Source organism: Sinocyclocheilus rhinocerous, unplaced genomic scaffold (genome assembly GCF_001515625.1).
Source record: "Sinocyclocheilus rhinocerous isolate Xijiao unplaced genomic scaffold, SAMN03320098_v1.1 scaffold963, whole genome shotgun sequence".
NCBI lineage: Eukaryota > Metazoa > Chordata > Actinopteri > Cypriniformes > Cyprinidae > Sinocyclocheilus > Sinocyclocheilus rhinocerous.
This window is the reverse complement of record NW_015638949.1, coordinates 1,199,066-1,218,995: the sequence shown is the minus strand read 5'-3', so window position 1 is coordinate 1,218,995 and position 19,930 is coordinate 1,199,066. Positions and strand designations below refer to the sequence as shown.

Here is a 19,930-nt window from a genome sequence, read left to right as displayed (position 1 = left end):
CTACGAGCCGTTTTTGTAGGCATTAAACTGCCAGAATTTTAAAAGACAATATCTCCATTTGCATTGAACTTTCAGCGCCGCAACTTTGCAGATATTGTTTATGCTCAAACAGCGACATTACACACTAACTAACGTTAAAAAAGTGAAATCGCAATCAACCACCCCTTTAACACAAGACATCCCTTCACCATATTCAACCCTTGACCCCCTTTCCTCTGACCCCAAACTCTTGCATGCCGGAATCCTCTTTTTCTTTAGGAAAAAAGAGGGAAATGTATGATCATCCTGTCTACTCCTTGGCTACACATGTGATGGATTTAACCATCCGTGAGTAAAAACTCCTCACCCTCTCCTCACTCCTCACTCATTCTTTACCTCTGTTTCATCAACTCAATCCTCCATGTCACATCCTTCTTGGAACTTTTCTGTTTTGCCATTTTCATACAGATGACAGACACTGAGTAGATAACGATACGTAACGTTTCGATTCCAATTCCTTTTGGCAGAGATGTTCCATTTGTTTGTAATACAACATGACTGATGCATCCGTTCAGCTTCCTCTTGTTCGTTTTTGGTTGAAGCTCATGTTTGTGACTTGAATGCATTTTTACTTTGCTCACTATTTTACTTTGTCTGAGTGTATATCGTTACTGTGGTGTGGTAGGTGGTTTCACTGGGGGGTTCCAGACACATCAACAGGTGACTGAGCTACCGGGAGAGCAGGAGTTAGCACACGTGTACGAGCTATGACTTGCATGTTCCAACATCACAAGTCTGTCTTGTTCGTGATTACTACAACTGTGTTCGATTTGTCATGCGACCGAACAATGGCTATTGTCTCTTTGTTCAGTGTGTCGTTCAGTTTCTACTTTGCTATGTGTTTTTGTTCTTGTCGTTCCAGGTAATTATCTACATGTGTGTTTGTTTGCCATTTGTTTTTGTTTTTTATTATTCTATATCAAATACACAATAATTCTCTGGAGAGCGACCAAGAGTGAAATGACCAGGGATGCTGCACCGACTTTGGGCTAAAACATGCCACCTTGAGGAATAATTATTTTTCCTCCCCCAGTTCTCCCTTCTCTTTCTCCCTTATTTCTCCCTCTCCTTATATTGCTCTGACTCTTTCTCTCTCTCTCTCTCTCTCTCTCTCTCTCTCTCTCAAGTTGAGAAAACTCTAAAGGATCAGAAGGATCCAGGTGAAGCTATGTTTGACGTCATCCCCTGTCCCCTTCAACACTTCCTGGCACATGCACATAACACATTTACAGGGAAAATTTATTTGGTCTGAAAGTCCTGTAAACATCAAAAGACAAGGATCCCCCTTGTGCAATTCTTTTTTTTGTGAAGATAGTATTCTTCTATAAATATGTGCACAAAATTTGGGTAAAAACGTATTTTGTGTTATATTATGACTTTAGATAGAAAAGGAACCTCTTAGCACTGAACGGTCTGTCTGATGGTGTTACATTATGCAGACTTACAAGAAGTAATACTATCTTTCACAAATATTTCAGTGGCAGTCTTTTCAATGTGTTAAAATGTGAGGGTAGAAGGATTGCAAATGTTTCTCACTAAAGTACTGGGAATAAGTTTGTAACTGAAGAATATCTAAATCTTGACATCAACAGATTTTCTAAATAAGTAGTAGGGTACAACGGGGTTAAAGGCCCACCTTAAGAAATAATGTGCCATTCACTGCGCCTAAAATGTATAATTGCAGAAAAAAATATGTACGTTGTATTGAACATTAATGGAGCAACAGATTTTGTGTGAAAATAAATCATTCAAGTTGTTTATTTTGTTCAAAATGAATGTATGTATGAGGTGGCAAGAGGGGCCTTTTACCCCACACGGGGTAAAAGGCACATGGTATTGATACAAATACTTCAGCTAAAATAATGTTTTTTTCAATAATGTCTAAGTTAATACTTGTTCAAAACAATCACTTTAGCAAAGTTTGTACTATTTTCTGCTTATTTTGAAAAATAAAAGAATTATTATTTTTTTCAATAAATATACTGTCATTAAAGATTCTGAAAGTATTGAAGGAGATCTAATAATAATTGAATATATATTTACAGTACTAACAACAAATGATATTTTATTATATGATATGATTAATATCATGTTTTTAAATATGATGGTTTCATTCTAAACAGGGTGACTATCTCTAATATGGACACCCAACTTAATATATTATATTTACCATCTGAATCTAACCACCATATCATGTCAACAAATGGAAAACAAATGGAAAAGTCAGCCATCTATTAATTATCATGTTAATTACTGTGCGCCTTTAGCCCCAACAGCAGGGGGCTAAAATACCATACTTTTATATATTCTTTCGTTATTTAAAAACTGTTGCTTTAATTATCTTAAACAAAACTGAAAATCATAAAGAAGACCTTTGTCTCAAAATATATGCATTAATTTTAGCGATTCTCATTTGCTACTTAAATCTACAACATTTTAAAAAACATAAAATATTAGATCAAGTAAGCACAGAATCAACTTTGCGCTGCTGCGCGCGATCGCGTCAAGCATCAGACAAAAATACGCGTGCATCTTGAAAAGCGGATGTTTTGGAAAGTGCTACGCCACGTTTTTGTTCCATCTAGTGGTTTAAATGAAAATAATATCAAAGGTGCCTTTTACCCCGGGGCGCCTTTAGCACCGTTGTACCCTACTCAACTGGTTTTGCTGCAAATCTGCAACCAGTTTTTGTGTTACAACCCACCAGCTGAGAACCACTTCTCTAAATCTTCATCAGTTTAAGATATTTAGCTTCTTTAATTCCCAGTCCAGAACATTTTAGACACATTGAAAATAGATAAAGTATGAAATTTGGATAATGATAATCATAGATTATCATTAAATCCATTGTCATTGCTTTATCATGTTGTGTTGATGACATCATGGCCTTAGGAAGAATGAGTTTCTATAAGATATTAATGGGTAAATTTCAGTACAGGGCCCCACAACCCCATTAATAACCCATGAATTTAACAGACCGATAAACCAATGGCATGGTTCATTCTAGACACTAAGATTAGAGTCAGACGAAATGATGAACCGTAATGAAGTAATATCCTTCATGACTGAAGTAGCATTTCAGTCAATAAATTAAAGATTTTCTTTTCTCCTTTAGTGGAGACCTCAGCGTTGCTGAGTTGGTCGGTATTTTATTTAATTTCTTTAGCTGTTTTTTTTTTCTGTCTTACTCATTTCATCTTGTTCAGATAAAAGTTGATTATATGTTAAACCAGAAACACTATTGTGTGTCCTGATGTACTCATTTCATCAAAGTGTTGCATATGTTTGACAATCTGGTCTGCTTTTTCTCTCATGTGTTGGCCTAAAATTCTAGACAGCAGTGAGAAGTCCTACCCATTATTAGGAATTTACCTAGATACATAAAAATACAGTGTCAGTATAAATGTATTTACAGTGGGATCCAAAAGTCTGTGTCCACATTAAACATCTAAAATTCAAACCTGGATTTAAAATGTTAGGGTTTAGGAAAAGTGATGATGTAAATACAGCATAGTAAAGATTCTGTATTTCTCCTGCAAGAAGTTTTTGTGTACATTGACACACAAGATACTCTGAAACATTCTCAAATCATGCTGGAAAACATGATTATGAGGTTTTACACAAAGTAGTGGAGTTCATGCATGCTGTGAAAAGAGCGAGAAACCAGAATACTACGAAATTGTATTTTTCGATTTTTACTTAAACTATTATGCTGATGATATACACTGAACAAAATTATAAACGCAACACTTTTGTTTTTGCCCCCATTTTTCATGAGCTGAACTCAAAGATCTAAAACTTTTTCTATGTACACTCTGGATTGGCGTATACGACAGCGTGTTCCAGTTCCTTCCAATATCCAGCAACTTCGCACAGCCATTGAAGAGGAGTGGACCAACATTCCACAGGCCACAATCAACAACCTGATCAACTCTATGCGAAGGAGATGTGTTGCACTGCGTGAGGCAAATGGTGGTCACACCAGATACTGACTGGTTTTCGGACCCCCCAGTAAAGCAAACAGTAAAACTGCACATTTTAGAGTGGCCTTTTATTGTGGCCAGCCTAAGGCACACCTGTGCAATAATCATGCTGTCTAATCAGCATCTTGATATGCCACACCTGTGAGGTGGATGGATTATCTCGGCAAAGGAGAAGTGCTCACTAACACAGATTTAGACAGATTTGTGAACAATATTTGAGAGAAATAGGCCTTTTGTGTACATAGAAAAAGTCTTAGATCTTTGAGTTCAGCTCATGAAAAATGGGGGCAAAAACAAAAGTGTTGCGTTTATAATTTTGTTCAGTGTAGTTAGTAATGACAAAACATATATTAATTAGGAAAAAAAGCAATGTAGAACCACTTGTGGTCTCAGACTTTTGTACACCAATTTAGTTGTAAGCTTGCCAAACAATATTTTTACTTCACAGATTACATTCTAGTGTCTCTGACATCAGTTAGGCATCTTTTCTTGAAGTGTTATGAGTGTCATCAACAGTGTTGTCATTTCTGCATGCTCAGTTAGGTATTAATGACCTTAGCTTCTTCACACTGCATTGTAGTGCCCATGACATCAGAGATTCATAGAATAAATATAATAATCAACCACTGAAGTATTAACCATCCCTCTTCTCCCCACCATTCTGCTCCAGAGAATGTAGCTAACCTAGCTACGCCTGCTAAAAAACTGGAGCATGTCATCCGCCTGGCAGAGTTAGTCATTGAGGTTCTACATCAGAACCAGGACCATCACGCAGAGGTGAGTTTGGACTCTTACTCTCTCTTTCCCTCACATTCACTCTCTTTTTTTCTTTAGTACAAAATAGGGCTGATTTAAATGGCCAGTGGCTCCTCTCTAATAATAAAAAAGGCGGCTGTGCAGTTTGCACAATGCAATTTGTATTAGTGGAAATTAGTGAAACAGCAAGAGTTCACTCTCCCGTGAGATCCAGGTCTCTAAACCACTTTCCCTGGATCTATACTCTAAAGTAAGCCTCAGAATACAATAATAATAATAATAATAATTCATTATATTTATATAGCGCTTTTCTAGGCACTCAAAAATACAGATTGTTTCTGTGTTCTGAATGTTCGACAGTTTCCTTTGGAATGCCTATAACTAAATAGAACTGAAGATGCATTATGAATAGAGAGCCAAGTACGGGTTTAAGCCATAATTATGATAATTGGCATGTTTCAGCATTTACTACTCCAAGAACAAATGCATAATTGGCATTATTCCGAGATGCAATTTAAAGTATTAGGTAATCCATGGTCTTCCTGAGATTTATAGATTTACTGTATCTTTCTGAATATGCTTAACAGGCTGCGGTCACAAGTACAGGAGACCAGTCGGTACAGTATCATGTTTCTTTTTTTCTTAAGTTGTCATCATAGTGTACCTTTTCCCTCAAGCATGTGGATTCACGCAGTTAAGGGCTTTTCTGTTATGTCTGGGTGGAATGGGACAAGACGATTATTAAAGAACATGATAGAATTAACATAAAGTGTTGGTCTCTTGGATTTCTGAGAAATTCTTAAATATCTCCCCCCTCACACACTGATCAAGATGCACAAATGAGCAAAATATTTTAGATTTGGCACCAAGACATTATAGAACCATCTGTAGATCATACTGTTACATTTTACTTTGTAAAACTACAATGCTTGAACTTCACTACACAACTGGTGGCATCATACTATATATCCATGGAAGGCCATTTCAACCAAACGTATTTGCAACTTTATATCATGCAGTTGAATTAGATCTCGCAATTGTGAATTTTTATCCAAAAGTTGTTGGAAAATTTGTTTATAATCAATATTTTGTGCATACTTTAACACTTTGCACATACATCACCTCTACATGTTCATGTTTTCCTCACCATTCACTCCATGGTGTTGTTGCAGGGAAAAGAGGTATGTGGTCAAAATGAATGCAGTGAAAAAAGCCCCTTACTGGCTTGTGCATGAGCTATGAAGGGTTCCCTTTTTGCCGCATCCGACATGGGTTCGTCTTAATTCCTCAGCATTGTGCCTGTCAAGTCTCCCTTCAAACTTGTAAGGCTTGTGTCCCTGACCGGCAAGGTCAATGCTCAATGATTCCTTTGCTTCCAGGGGGAATGTTTACATTTACCCACCCGCCACGCTAGTTGTGTCACCCTAACTTTTCCCAGTTAGACGTGTTCCCTTCTGCTAGTGTAATTGGACTTCACAATCCTTCAAAATGACCAAATCAGTTTCATAATATAGCCCTCTTCCCAGGACCACTCTTGCTGATTTTATTGCGCAGTATAATTTTTGCATTTAGTAAATAGTATGTTAATGTTAACACCTACCCAGTGCTTCCAGATTAGCAAGAAGGGCCTTGGGGAAGGATTCATGGGTTGCTTAGATTTGGTGTCTCTTATCGCTCTCTAACCCCACTTTATACATGTCTGTCTGGTTAAGCTCAGCCATATGCGTTGCCCTGCTACACTAGCAAATGCTATATTTGTTGGTCCCAATATTATGACCATTGTAGCTTTTCGAGTGTTAATTATGAAGCCTGCAGGTAAGTTGTGTGGTAAGTTTGGTTTTAGAGCTTGCTATCCCTTTGTAGTATTGCGGATTTGGGGGAAATGTTTCGAGGCTCTTTGAAACTGTGGGTTTAGAGGGGTAAAAAAAAAATGACCAACCAAAGGGAAGGATTAAGCCTCTTTAAAAGGCTGATCAATTCCCTGAATGGGTTTATCACTGGTTGGTTGTTTTAATTAGAAGAAAAGTGTTTTATGCCAAGACTGCAAGCAAGCCTGATTGATCTCAGAAACTCCTGCTCAATACCCAACTACAGGCCCAAAATTGATGGTCACTTTAAGAGATTAAAGAAAAAATATTCAGTCAAACCATATGCATTGCCAAGTAAAGAAGTCTGCTGCTTGCTTGCAGTTTTTGGCGTATCAGAGATGGCAATGTTGCATGATCGCAAGACACATCCCCATCCCGAAGGGTAGGGATGCAGTGATGTGAACGGTTCAACTACATCTTCCATTTGGAGGGCAAAAGCATGCAGGGATTTCTACCTCACTTGCATGAGAACTGCACCTCCTCTGGCATCTTGACTCCACTGGGAATTGACCTGATATAGGAAAAATAACCTCTGGTCACAAATATGCAAACATTTGCAACACAAGATTTAAGGTGTATTGTCATGTTTTAGTTTTGAATGACAGGCCCTCTTATTAAATGAGTTTCAATTTTTATATTTGGATTAACATGTTTCCTATAGAGGGCTTCAGAATTCTTAAGATATGCAACCTTTTTTAGAAGATTCATAAATTTCTTCTTATGGTGAAATGTTTTTCATAATATTTAGACTTTGTTTTGGATATATAGTAGAATTTTCTGTGTTGCAAATTTATAAATGGTTTAATGTAAGTTTTAAACTCCATAATGATAAATTTATCACCTTAACCCTTGTAAACTGGTTACTTGAAAGCCTTATCTATTTAATTAACATAATGACCTCAAACGCTGAAGCAAAATATGAACCACTCAGACCAAAACTCTTACTTCTCTTCATTTGAACTCTTACTGTTCAAATGAAGAGCCATTACTTTAGAAGAAGATGTACAAAGTGAATATGTGAAATACCATATGGCAGACACTTAACCAGTTTACAATCTTTTTCTTGTCTGAGATTACCTAATACACGTGTTATTTTCTAACTCTCTGCTTCTTTTTCCATTCTTTCTTCCTTTACTGGACTGTCAAGGCCTTTGCATGGTGGTCAGACCTGATGGTGGAGCACGCTGAGAACTTCCTGTCGCTCTATGGAGTTGAAATGGATGCTGCTCTTGAGATCCAGTCTCCCGAGAGCTGGGACAGTTTCCCGCTCTTTCAGCTTCTAAATGATTTCCTCCGTGCCGACTGTAAGCACTTCTTGCAATATTTGGTTAAGAGTTCTGAAAGTATTGTCTTCTAAGAGTACTGCAAAGTACTCTCATTCTGATTAAAATAGAGATTTTAATGTAAAAGTTGGGTATGTTACTCTCAAAATTGTCATAACCTACTATTTTTCTGTTTTTACAGATCACCTGTGTAACGGAAAGTTTCACAAACATCTGCAGGACCTGTACGCCCCTCTTGTGGTGCGATATGTGGATCTTATGGAGTCCTCCATCACTCAGTCCATTCACAGGGGATTTGAGCGGGAGTCATGGGAACCTGTAAAGTAAGACAGCATTTCTTCAACGATGTGTGCGGTCACCAGGAGGCAGGGCCTTTCAGGACAAAAACATCACAAAAATCTCTAAAAAATAGCTCCTATATATGAGAGATAGCAGGGATAGGCATATCCCCATCCTAAGATGGATTTTGTTCTCTGCAAAACTATACAGCTAATCAAATGAAACTGTTTAGCATCCAGTTAGATTTCTCAGGTAAAGTCTGAAACCAGTTTGTTTATGCCAAAAAAAGAAAAAAAATGTTAAGTACTAGAGTGACCTCTTTAACCATGCCTTACATGAGAAAACTGCCAAACATTAGAGGAAGTTCACCAAGTCCCCAATCTATCAGGATAGACTTCAGCCAGTGTCTTGTAGGTTTCCATCTTTTTTTGTGTGAACTAACCCTCATATCGTGCGCTTTAAACTGAATGCTTTTTATGTCCTAATCAACTCTGTCATGCTTGATTTTGGTTTGCATGTTGATTGTAATGATTTCGTACCAGTTCCCAACAAACAGATTACAATATTTAGATAATCTTTAGAAAAGATACCGCCTACACAAATATTCCCAGCCTAACAGAATACTCTTCTGTCAATTAAGCTTATGCCCTTGAGAATTAAATGTCAGTATGGTTTCCCTCATTTGTTTGTTGTCTGTTTGTATGTGTAACACCCCACCACCGTCCTCAAATCTCTCAAGCTGCTGTTTGTTCTTGCTGTGGAAAAATTCTGCTTTTACTTCCTTTTTATATAAGTGTGCTGTTGTCGATATTATTGACCACAAGTTTCTTTCTACTCAGGTCTTCTGTTTAAATGTGCTGTAGATTCCCTACCTCCAGTTTTTATGTCTGCTCTTTATGTGTAAAAAATGGTCTTTCCCATTTCTCAGTTTCTCTTTTTTGTATTGTATGTCTTACATTGCTTATTTGCAGCATTCCACACTGCCACTGTTATGGAATTTTTTGTTTCTTTTTTTGTCTGTTTCTGCAGGAGTTTAACAAGTAATCTGCCCAATGTGAATCTACCAAATGTGAACCTCCAAATTCCCAAAGTACCAAATCTTCCCGTGCCAGTAGCAGGACTATCTGTTAACCTTCCACAAATGCCTAGCTTTTCCACTCCATCCTGGATGGCTGCTATATATGACTCTGAGTGTGTATTCAATGCATTTACCTGAGATCTGATGCATTCTAAAGTCTTCTTGGCATGAAAATGTTTGGGGTTAGTTAACTTACCGGCAGTTAAGTGTTATTGCATTGCAAGATGTTTGCTAGACTTGTCAATAGTTAAAAGACTTTTAAATGATGGCTATAGCAGATTTTCCATGTTCTTTGTATTGGATATAGAATAACTACAGGGCAAGATGACTTGCCTCTGAAATCATTCTCATGTCAAGTAGCCTGCAAAGGATTCCAGACAGGCTCATGTGATTTGTTATTTGAAATGAGAACTGAAAAGCTCTTCATTTTCCTCAATGTGCATGCCATTGAGGTTAGACTGAGGTGGTGAGAGCCGGATTGCAACCCAAACCTACAGCCAAGCCAATGCTTTGTATTCAAATACAGTTATATTCAATCCATACAAATTAGCTACTAGATGGCCTTGAAGTTAACACGCATTGAATTTTGGACTAAAACCATTAATAAAATAGTAATGATGGACTAAAACAACTATTCAAAAAAAATTTTTTTCAATTTGAAAGTTATCTCCTCATTTCTCTTTTTTTTCAGTATTTAGTCATTTCAAAAAGTTCCTTTTAGTTTTTCATTTTCTAATTTACCTGTATCCTGAGCAATGTCATTGTAGTCCATATTTAGTTACTATTTTGTATTCCTTAAGCCAGTGCTTTCTAAAAGTGCCTGCATGAATTATGCTGGGACATTAGGGTTTGTTGATATTAAAAAGAACTGGTATAATCGTCAGAATGTCAAAGGTAAGAAAAATGTTTTTGGAGGATAGCTGAGACAAAAAAGGTGGTCTAAACATAAAGGGACACTGGGTTTTGTTTTGTGTGGAAGGTACCAGTGGGTGTGGGTTGGTGCAACTCCCTGCCTGATCGTAGCTCTTTCATTGGGTTGGTAGCTGATGCTCTGAAGTAGACATTACTTCAGTGTAGCTGGCATCCAAGGCAGTTGAAACTAACACCCAAAGAGTTCAAACATCAGAGTGGGCTTCTTTTTCAACATATACACTAGAACGACATCACATTTGCAGTAGAAGATCACTGAATCATACCCCTTTCAATAAGGAAATTGAAGCACAGTTCTACTTGATCTTGAGCCTAATCAATTCCAAGATGGTGGCAGTCTCCATAAGACATGATTCACTCGTATGTTTTAACTCTTTAACCCTGGCCCTTATGACACATCTTTCTACTCAGGATGTCAGCATCCTCAGAGTCGACTGCATGGTGTGTTTTGATCTTGGGAGCTCCTTAAGTCTCTGTGGGCATGGGTGGTGAGAGAGAGCATGATCTTTCCTCCATTTTTTTCACTGGACCTTGCCCTTTCCCAACTTTAATATTTTGGTTTAAAGGGTAAAATCATTTATTCACATCATGTCATTCCATTTCTGTTTGACTTTCTTTCTTCTGTGGAATAAAAAGGTTTTTTTTTTTTGTCCATACAATGAAAGTCAATGTTTTGGACCCCACTGACTTTCATTCTATGGACAAAAGCATTCTTCAAAACATCTTTTTGTGTATGTGTTCCAAGGAAGGAAGAAAGAAAGTCAGGTTTGGAGTGATATGAGGGTGAGGAAATAATACAGAATTTGCATTTTTGTTGAACTATCCCTTTAAGAATCATATTGCATATAGAGTCTCCTTTAACATTAAACACTAACTCTAAGAAAGTATTGATTTTCCAACTAGGTAACAGAGATGTCATTAAGAGCATTGGCTTCATGTTAAAGCACCATCTTGCTTGGCATCTGTTAGTTTGCAACTGTATCTGTGCAAGCCTTCTCTCACCATGACATTCCCAAACCCTTCTCCTTTAGAGAAAATTGACAGAGCAAAGTATGCATGAATTCAGGTCAGTCCTATAAGGGTTAATAACCACGCAAAAATGCGAGGTTATTGAAGTGTTTTGTAAATCTTCCTTAATTCCTGAATATTTTGGACTTTTTAACTCTAAAATGTTACTATACCTGGCAGCAATGGATCGGGAACATCAGAAGATCTGTTCTGGAAGTTGGATGCCCTACAGACCTTCATCAGGGACCTACATTGGCCGGAAGAAGAGTTTGCCAAACACTTGGATAACCGTATGAAGCTCATGTCAAGTGACATGATTGAGACAAGCGTTAAACGGTAAAAATAATATCTCTAGTACTAAACAGATTCAAAACGAAGATTTTAAAGTATGTCTTTTAAGTGTGAATGAAATTTCATGCAAGATGACTCATTTACTTCACACGCTTTGCTGGTCAACAGCACCAAGACAGCATTTGAATCTAAGCTGGCCAAAAGCAGCCGTTCCACAGATTTCCGCATCCCACTGTCCTTATGCACCATGTTCAATGTGATGGTGGACGCCAAGGACCAGTCTGCTAAACTGTGTGCCATGGAAATGGGCCAGGAGGTAATTGGCAGAACTTCTGATTGTTGTGATAGACAAAAGCTTGATCTATACTGGTAATTTCACATCACCTTCAGGAATCCCAGAAACTTAATAGATTTTCTTGGATTTAATAACATGCAAACGTTTGAGAATAAACATTAAGAAGGAAAGAATTTTTAAAGAACGCTAAGAATTTTTTTTTTTAGAATTGTTGTGTAGAATATTGGAATTATGGGAAAAATAATAATGTCTCCATTAAGTACAATTTCATGTTTGGTCAACCTCAATAGTTATTTATTTTATATATAATAGTCAACCTCAATAATTATTTTACAAGGCTGCATATTTTAATGTGTCAACTAATGTATTTTAATCCCATACAATGATGAATTTGGTTGTATAGGCATCTGCATCTTTATGTTCAATTTGAATTTGGCCATCTACTGTATTTCTGTATGAATTCATCTTTGGTTTTTGAGTTCTCTGTCTTTATATATACGCACCATATAAGTATTTCTAAGTATTTAAATCTGTCATTTTAGAAACAGTACCACTCTCAAATCGATGAGCTTATTGAAGAGAGTGTAAAAGACATGATTTCACTCTTGGTGGCAAAGGTACGTTTTGAGAAAATGGTTGGCATTAAGAAAGTACTGTATTGGTACAACTCTTGTTGGTTGTTTGTCATTGAATTATTGGTTTTGTGCCACCTGAACAGTTTATGGTCATTCTGGAGAGCGTACTTGCCAAGATCTCCAGGTACGATGAGGGAACTCTCTTCTCCTCCTTCCTCTCCTTCACGGTAAGAATTATCTCTTAAATTCCTATTTTCCTTTTTGATTAAATTCTAGCATGAAATCATTCTGAATGTTTAAAGGTGCACATGTCATTTTTGTTTATGAATTTCTGTATTTCAATATGATAGTGGTAATGAGTTTTACTGTACACTGAAAATTCCTTTAGGCGTTAAAATAAGAGGAAAAAAGTTACTTATTGCAACTTGAAGGGAGAGTGATTTTGCCTAGAAGCACTTGAGTCAAACTTTTTTTTATTTTAGGTGAAAGCAGCATCAAAATATGTGGATGTCCCTGTGAGTACTAAAAATTCAACATACTTTCCCTAATATATCTTCTTTATTCACATCCGTTCCATACAAAACTTTTTTTTTTTCTGGTTTCACCCTTCCACAGAAACCAGGGATGGACGTTGCAGATGGCTATGTGACCTTTGTCCGTCACTCTCAGGACATTCTGAGAGATAAGGTCAATGAGGAGGTGTATATAGAGAGATTATTTGATGTAAGTAAGATGCCGTAACCTCCGTGCCTAACAAAGGAGGGCCCATCCAAAATGTGGCAAAACAATGGGGCATACGAGGGATAAGTCACATTTTGAGTGCCAAACCTGGAGACCTTACATCCAGACATATAAGTCCAATCATGACCTGAAGCTTTCAGTCAGCTCCCTAATGTCTCATTGCTGTGACTTCCTGTTCCAGCTCTCTGTGCTCTGGTGTTTCATTAGCCACGATGCATTGGACCTTTGTGCTCTGGTGTTGTGTTAGCTAACGTGCGTTGGACTTTATGCTCACAGCGGTTTCTTGTTTAAGAGGCAAAGTGTCACTAAGTGGATTATTTATAAGACAGTGCTCTCAAAAAAGTAGATTTTGAACCAAAAAGTGTGACATTACACACAATTAAATTTTTTTAAATGCTATCAAATCCCTGACACAAAAACATCACAGAGAAAAAAGGGCCGATCGTAATAAGTAATATATTATACAAAAATGTAAAAGAAAATCATGCAATTAACTATACAACCTAACTTGTACGGTAATACGGGATTTTCGAACCATCAAAGCAATTCAAGCTTATAGTATCAGTTGCATTTTTTTGCAATTGCAAAAACCAATGCATCACCGCTTTTCATAAAATTAATTGTACACTTTAATTAATTCTACATATTGATATGCAGTTTAATCAATGAATGAAATTAATTCAAATCAAATTTGAAAGCGATTGTCCTGATTTTAAATACCAACTGATCTAGGCCATAAGAGAGCACTGTTCGATTTAGAAAAATAATCCTTTGTGATTTTGTGAACATGTGTCTTCGTTACACAATGGCATACATGTGTGTTTATATATTTTAATAAGAAATGTAACAGATGTGTGGACCAGTGGTTGTCTTGGATACATGTGTACGTGTGTGTGTGTGCGCGCGTGAGGGTTTGTCAGCGTTTTTATTATTATTTAATTTTCTGTATTTTTTTTCCAGTATATATATATATATATGAGTGTGAATATTTAGTTGTGTGTCATACCATACTGTAATGAGTTGTATGTATCAGAATATTGTGGATAAAAGTGTGTGTGTGTGTGTGTGTGTGTGTGTCTGTTTGACTGTTAGGAAGTCTATTACGTAACTTTTTGCAGCTTTACTTGCTTGTGTTTGGAACATTTGTGACACACATCTTATGCATGGATCTGCCTTTATTTATTTCTTATTTTATTTAAAATTCAGTGCTTGTTATGTGCAATATGTCTTTTTCCCCTCCACACTAAGTTTGTAATAATGCATTTAACATCCAACCTCAAAGACCCACATTGAATCTGGCATGATTTGTCCTGTTTTTGCTCTATAGTTTCAGTCTGTCTCTGTTAAAATGTCTTCTCAAAAATTCTGTCCAAACTAATCACCGTCAGTGAAAGGCTCAGAGGCGAGGCATGAAATGAAAAGCTGTTATTAAAATACCAAAATTCAGAATGGCAGCAGCCACATATTGACTGTTAATTGTCAAATTAAAGAATAGCGGCTAGAAAAATGCATGTTTTAACTGAATTCTTGCTTGGACAGTTGTGTCAAACAGACTGAAATTGTGGAAATTTGTTAGGTTCAGTGTGGTCTTATGAGGTCAGTTGTCAAAAGGCATATTCAGCTGAGGGCTGTACGTCAAAAACAATTACCAGGACTGATTGGTCACTGTTACTTGCTAATTCAAGTTTATTAAACTTACATTCAGGGTTACATATTTGAACAAACACTAATTCGCATAGTTTTTGGACATGAATGATACCTCAAATTGTGCGTCTTGTTGAGGAAAGTTACATAATTACTTTTCTAAACGTTGAAAAGCATAAATTAGGCTAAAAAATAAAAAAAATCCCATATCTTGGGACCAGAACATTAACAGGATTGGCAGCTCTCCATTTTCCAAGCTGAATATCTCTCTTCCAGCATCATGTATTGTCTGAACAGGCAACCGTGGTGTTTTTTTTTTTTTTTGGAATTATGCAACTTGTGTTACAGATTTTGGTTGCATGCAGCTATATTTCTGTTGTATCATTTTCATTACATTCTCCCTCTCTAAACACTTTGTACTCGCGTTATCCTAACCCAATGACAGCATCCTGACTCATTCTGCATTCCTTCTAGGCCAAAGTGGAACTTATCTCTAAATGTCCTGCTGTTTGATCACATTCTGTCGAGTGGCATGAGTTCTAATCAAATAATCTTCCTGTGTACATCTTCTAGCATGACCCACCTCCTAAAAATCCCACCTCATGCACACACACAGCTCTCTGCCCTGTACACTCACCTGCATGCACTGCACGCTCCGACCGGCCACCTATTTGAAGTGGACAGATGTAAAGAGAAATCGCCCATCGAACCATCAGATGGCCCTAATACAACAAGAAATCTGATTTAATTCACATAATCACATATCAAGTAATAAGAAATGATGTGTATAATATCATTATATATACATATAAATGGATTGGCTAAATGGTAAAGGCTATTTGTACCTCTTTGAGAACTGATAATAGCCCACTTCAAAACTCTTCAGATTGATTTGTTCACATAGGATACAGCACTTCCTCTTCTAAATGGTAGTTTACATCATTCATTGAACCACACATGTGCCGTTCTCTTTGAACTACAAGCATTTAGGTGATTCTGAATATGCATGAATATGAGATTTTCATAATGTAGATGTGGTTTAAGATAACAGTACAACACACCTTTGCCTGCTGTATTCTCACTTTTTTATGAGTTTGTTTCTGAGAATCCTGATTGCGACTGCACTAATTTTGTTTGCATCTTGGGCTCTTTAGAGTATGCTTTTGGGTTCAGTGGTGATTTTTAAGCCTTCAAGGTCAGTCATTCATGCACAAGTGCTGTTTTATAACATTCAGCATAATTTAATGGTGAAGGGCGGGGGAAGCAATGAATTTAATCTGTTTCATTTTCCTCGAATGGCTTTTAAAAGCTAAAGACTTTTGATTAGAATAAGGCTTTTGTTCAAGCTTATTTCAGATAACCAGATTTGTATTAAGTCATTTGAAACTTAGGTTACAGGCTAAGCTGTAAATGTACGGCATATTAAGTGTTTGTTTTATTAATTATGGCATTTTTAGTTTTTTAAGATGGTCATATTGCTGGCTCTTGAATTAATTTCAAATTATCTGACTAACCTTGGTTTTAAGTGAGGGTGTGATTGTGTAAATGTTGGTATCAGTTGTCTGTGTGTGTGTGTGAATGGAGTGTTTAAGTTTGTGTTTTGTGGGTTTACTCGCGTCTGCCCGTGTGGCTGTTGCTGTATGTCTTTTATGTATGTCTACACATGCTGGTCTCTTGCATGCATTTGTTTGTCTGTCTGTGTTTTGCTGGAGAATGCTGTGTTTTTGTGCTTTGCAGCAATGGTTTACAGCCACTATGAATCTGCTGGCGACCTGGCTGACTGAGCGCATGGAGCAACAGCTTCATGTCTATCAACTCAAAATCCTCATCAGGATTGTAAAGGTATTCCTTTTAATAACTTAAATGAAAGTATTTATACTCTGAAGCTGGAGTAATATGATTCTAGTCAAGGTAAATCCACACGTCTTGTTCTAGATTTCAGTTTATTATTCAGGTCTTGCTTAGTGATGCACAAAATTGGTACCATACTGAGTTTTTAAATTTATCATAGTATTATTGGTCTTTTGGATAATTGCTGTATTATATTAGATAGGCTGTTAAATTATGCATGGTCATTTCCCTTATTCTTACCTGTCGATTACCTTTTCTGTCATGTAACACTCACTTAAAATGAAGTTTAATAGTAGTAGTAATTTTGGTTAGTTTATTTTAAGGTGTCCTTGTTACAGTGTAATTATGAATTTAAGTACTGAGTAATATTAATTAACTACATATAACTACTATATGGTTAGAGTTAGGATTTGGGTTTGGCTTAGGGTTACTTGCATGTAATTATGCATAATTAGTTGCTATTATAAGAGTAAGTACATGTCATTTGTACCAAGGGCACCTTAAAATAGTGTTACCATATTTTTTTTAATTAATAACACTGCAAATCTCAACATGAAAATTAATTTTTCATACTGTACATTATAATGTTGTGCTTCCTAAATGCACTTTTTTTCCAAAATGCACAAAATTTTGGAATAATTAAGATTGTTTATGTTTTTGAAATAAGTTTCTTATGCTGACTGTTTTCTATTCGAATATATATTCTGAAATGTAATTTATTCCTGTGATAGCAAAGCAGCCATTAATATGCTGATTTGGTGCTCAAGAAACATTTCTTAATTTTCTTTTTTTTTTTTTTTTTTTTCATTTAATCGCTTAAACATTTCTTATCAATGTTCAAAACAGTTTTTGCTGCTTAATATTTTTATGGAAACTGTGATACACTAACATTGAAAAGTTTGGTTTAAGTATGATTTAAAAAAAGAAAAAGAAAAGAGAAATTTATGTATTTATGGTTTATTTAAGCATGCATTAAATTGATCAAAAGTGACAGTAAAGACATTTAGAATGTTTTTTTTAAACTATTTCATATAAATGCTGTTCAGTGAACTTCCTATTCATTAAAGAATCCTAAAACAAATGTATCACCCACAAAAAAATATTAAGCAGCAAAAACTGTTTTCAACATTCAAACCATTATGAATAATTGAGCACCAAATCAGCATATTAGAACAATTTCTGAGAATTATGCAACACTAAAGACTGGAGTAATGGCTGCCGAAAATTCAGCTTTGCCATCACAAGAATAAATTGCACTTTAAAAAAAATTAAATTAAAATACAGTTATTTGAAATTGTGATAATATTTCACAATATTACTGTTTTTACTGTAATCAAATAAATGCAGCCTTGGTGAGCATAAGAGACACCTCTAAAAAACATTTGAAAATCATAATTATTCCAAACTTTTGGCTGCCAGTGTAATTAATTTAGACGAAATAGGCTAGTATTGAGTGTTAATATCAGCTATTTATCGGTATTGTCCAGAATTTTAATAGCTTGCATCCCTAGTCTGGCTATTCTTTCTGGCCTTGTTTGACATACGGTATTTAGCTTTAACATTCAGGGGCAAAGAAGTCTTATACTACGTATAATGCTTGCTGATATTTCCCATTCTTGTAGAAGAAATATCGAGATTTTAGGCTGCAAGGCGTTCTTGACTCTACATTGAACAGCAAGGCGTACGATACGGTACGGAACCGGCTGATCCTGGAGGAAGCCACTGCCTCTGTCAGAGAGGGGGGCATGCAGGGCATCTCGATGAAGGACAGCGATGAGGAAGACGAGGAGGATGATTAGAGCATCGAGCCATCCGGTGCCACCCACCACCCTTAACCCGACCCATCTATCCAACTCTACCCTACCCCAACACTTTAAACTTAGCCTGATAACGTAAGATGCATGTAACAACTCTGATTACCCAGTTAGCCACTTTAGGATCTCCCCCCATCAGCTCGAATTGCCCACAAACTAAGCTAAAAAAAACAATACAAATCAAAGAATTGTACTAAAGCGTAAAAAGAACGTTGCAAAGACCATGATTGGCCATTTTAGCTGTATCATAACATAAGAACAGCGAACTAGCACCAATTTTTCCAACTCATTTATTTGAGGAATTTGTTTCTATGTGTTCCTAAGCAATATGGAGTACCATTTGTTTGATAATGTCGAGTGAGATTATTAGGTGTGTCCCTGTCCAATGCGATAACATATATGGCGCTTCTTTGACGTACTCTTACATACATTAATGGTACATTGTTGTGAAGATGAGTGTATGGACCCTTTTCTTTGTCTTGTCTGTTTTTAAAGTGGATGCCAACTGCTTCAAAACTAAAAATGAACCTCTATTTAAGTTCAAAACTGTTAACTGTAAATGTCTTCTGTGTCTGCACATTTCCATTGTACTTTTTTCCTTATTTGTGTCGTGGCTCTGTGGCCCTATGTCGCAAATATCCAACTAGGCATTGTCTCACAGGCATCTTAAAATGAAAATGAATTGGTATTCTAGAAATGCAATATTGCCATACCTCCATTTTGATGTCTCATTGGAGACGTCTTTTAATTAGATGTCAGAAATGACAACAAAAAACGGCTATATTTTTGGTTCAGTTTCACTTTTACAGAGGATCTCTATCTCTCTTTTTTAAGTTTGTATGTCCAATTAAAGTCATTCTCTTTATGTTAGTAGACCTGTTGAAACTGCTATGTGCCATTTTTGGGGTCTCACTATTGTTTTTGTATATATGATGCTGTACATTGCATTCTGAGCCATTGCTGCATGCCTGTGGGATCCACCTTCTCCAAAAGCTTTTTTTTGTTTTTCTGTGTCAATTAGCTGGTGGATTCATTCTTGCGTTTGCCTTATCAAAGCCAACAGTTGTAATATGCAAGAGCTGTGGCCTCTCAATAAAGATAACATGATGTACTAATATAGGCTACCTGTAGATTTTGTTACTTTGTCTTTATTCAGAATGTGGATTCAGTGACCACCATCATTAGGTAAAAAAATTAAAATGTATTAATTTCATTGGAGTTACATAATTATTGACCTTTCGTAGTGGACTTTTATTTTGACGTATTTCAGCTTGACGGTTAACCAGTGTTGCCAAGTCCGCGGTTTTCCCGCGGAATTGGGCTATTTGAACACCCCCAATAAGGTGATATCAGCCTCTGGAGTGCTATTTTACAGGAGGAGCCCTGCCGAAAAATGTGTATTTTAAGTAACACGATTGGGCTAGTTTTGTGTAGCAATTGACCTATCGGTAAGCCCCGCCCCCCTTAGTTACTGTTGCTCCCTCGGACAAACAAA

The 19,930-nt window shown here is 36.6% G+C and overlaps 1 protein-coding gene across 1 annotated transcript in view; it reads left to right on the top strand.

The window, feature by feature from the left end:
- Nucleotides 1-19,427, top strand: part of LOC107750273 (calcium-dependent secretion activator 1-like) — an 86,604-nt gene extending 67,177 nt beyond the window's left edge. Inside the window, exons 19-34 of the mRNA XM_016565583.1 lie at nt 177-327; nt 1,167-1,199; nt 4,693-4,799; nt 5,366-5,395; nt 5,951-5,959; nt 7,794-7,950; nt 8,111-8,252; nt 9,238-9,399; nt 11,405-11,560; nt 11,684-11,831; nt 12,353-12,427; nt 12,529-12,612; nt 12,868-12,900; nt 13,001-13,108; nt 16,508-16,612; nt 18,244-19,427. Of these exons, the coding sequence (XP_016421069.1) occupies nt 177-327; nt 1,167-1,199; nt 4,693-4,799; nt 5,366-5,395; nt 5,951-5,959; nt 7,794-7,950; nt 8,111-8,252; nt 9,238-9,399; nt 11,405-11,560; nt 11,684-11,831; nt 12,353-12,427; nt 12,529-12,612; nt 12,868-12,900; nt 13,001-13,108; nt 16,508-16,612; nt 18,244-18,420 (1,677 nt within the window). The 3' untranslated portion in view covers nt 18,421-19,427. The remainder of the gene's footprint in view (nt 1-176; nt 328-1,166; nt 1,200-4,692; nt 4,800-5,365; nt 5,396-5,950; nt 5,960-7,793; nt 7,951-8,110; nt 8,253-9,237; nt 9,400-11,404; nt 11,561-11,683; nt 11,832-12,352; nt 12,428-12,528; nt 12,613-12,867; nt 12,901-13,000; nt 13,109-16,507; nt 16,613-18,243) is intronic.
- The last annotated feature ends 503 nt before the right edge of the window (nt 19,428-19,930 follow it).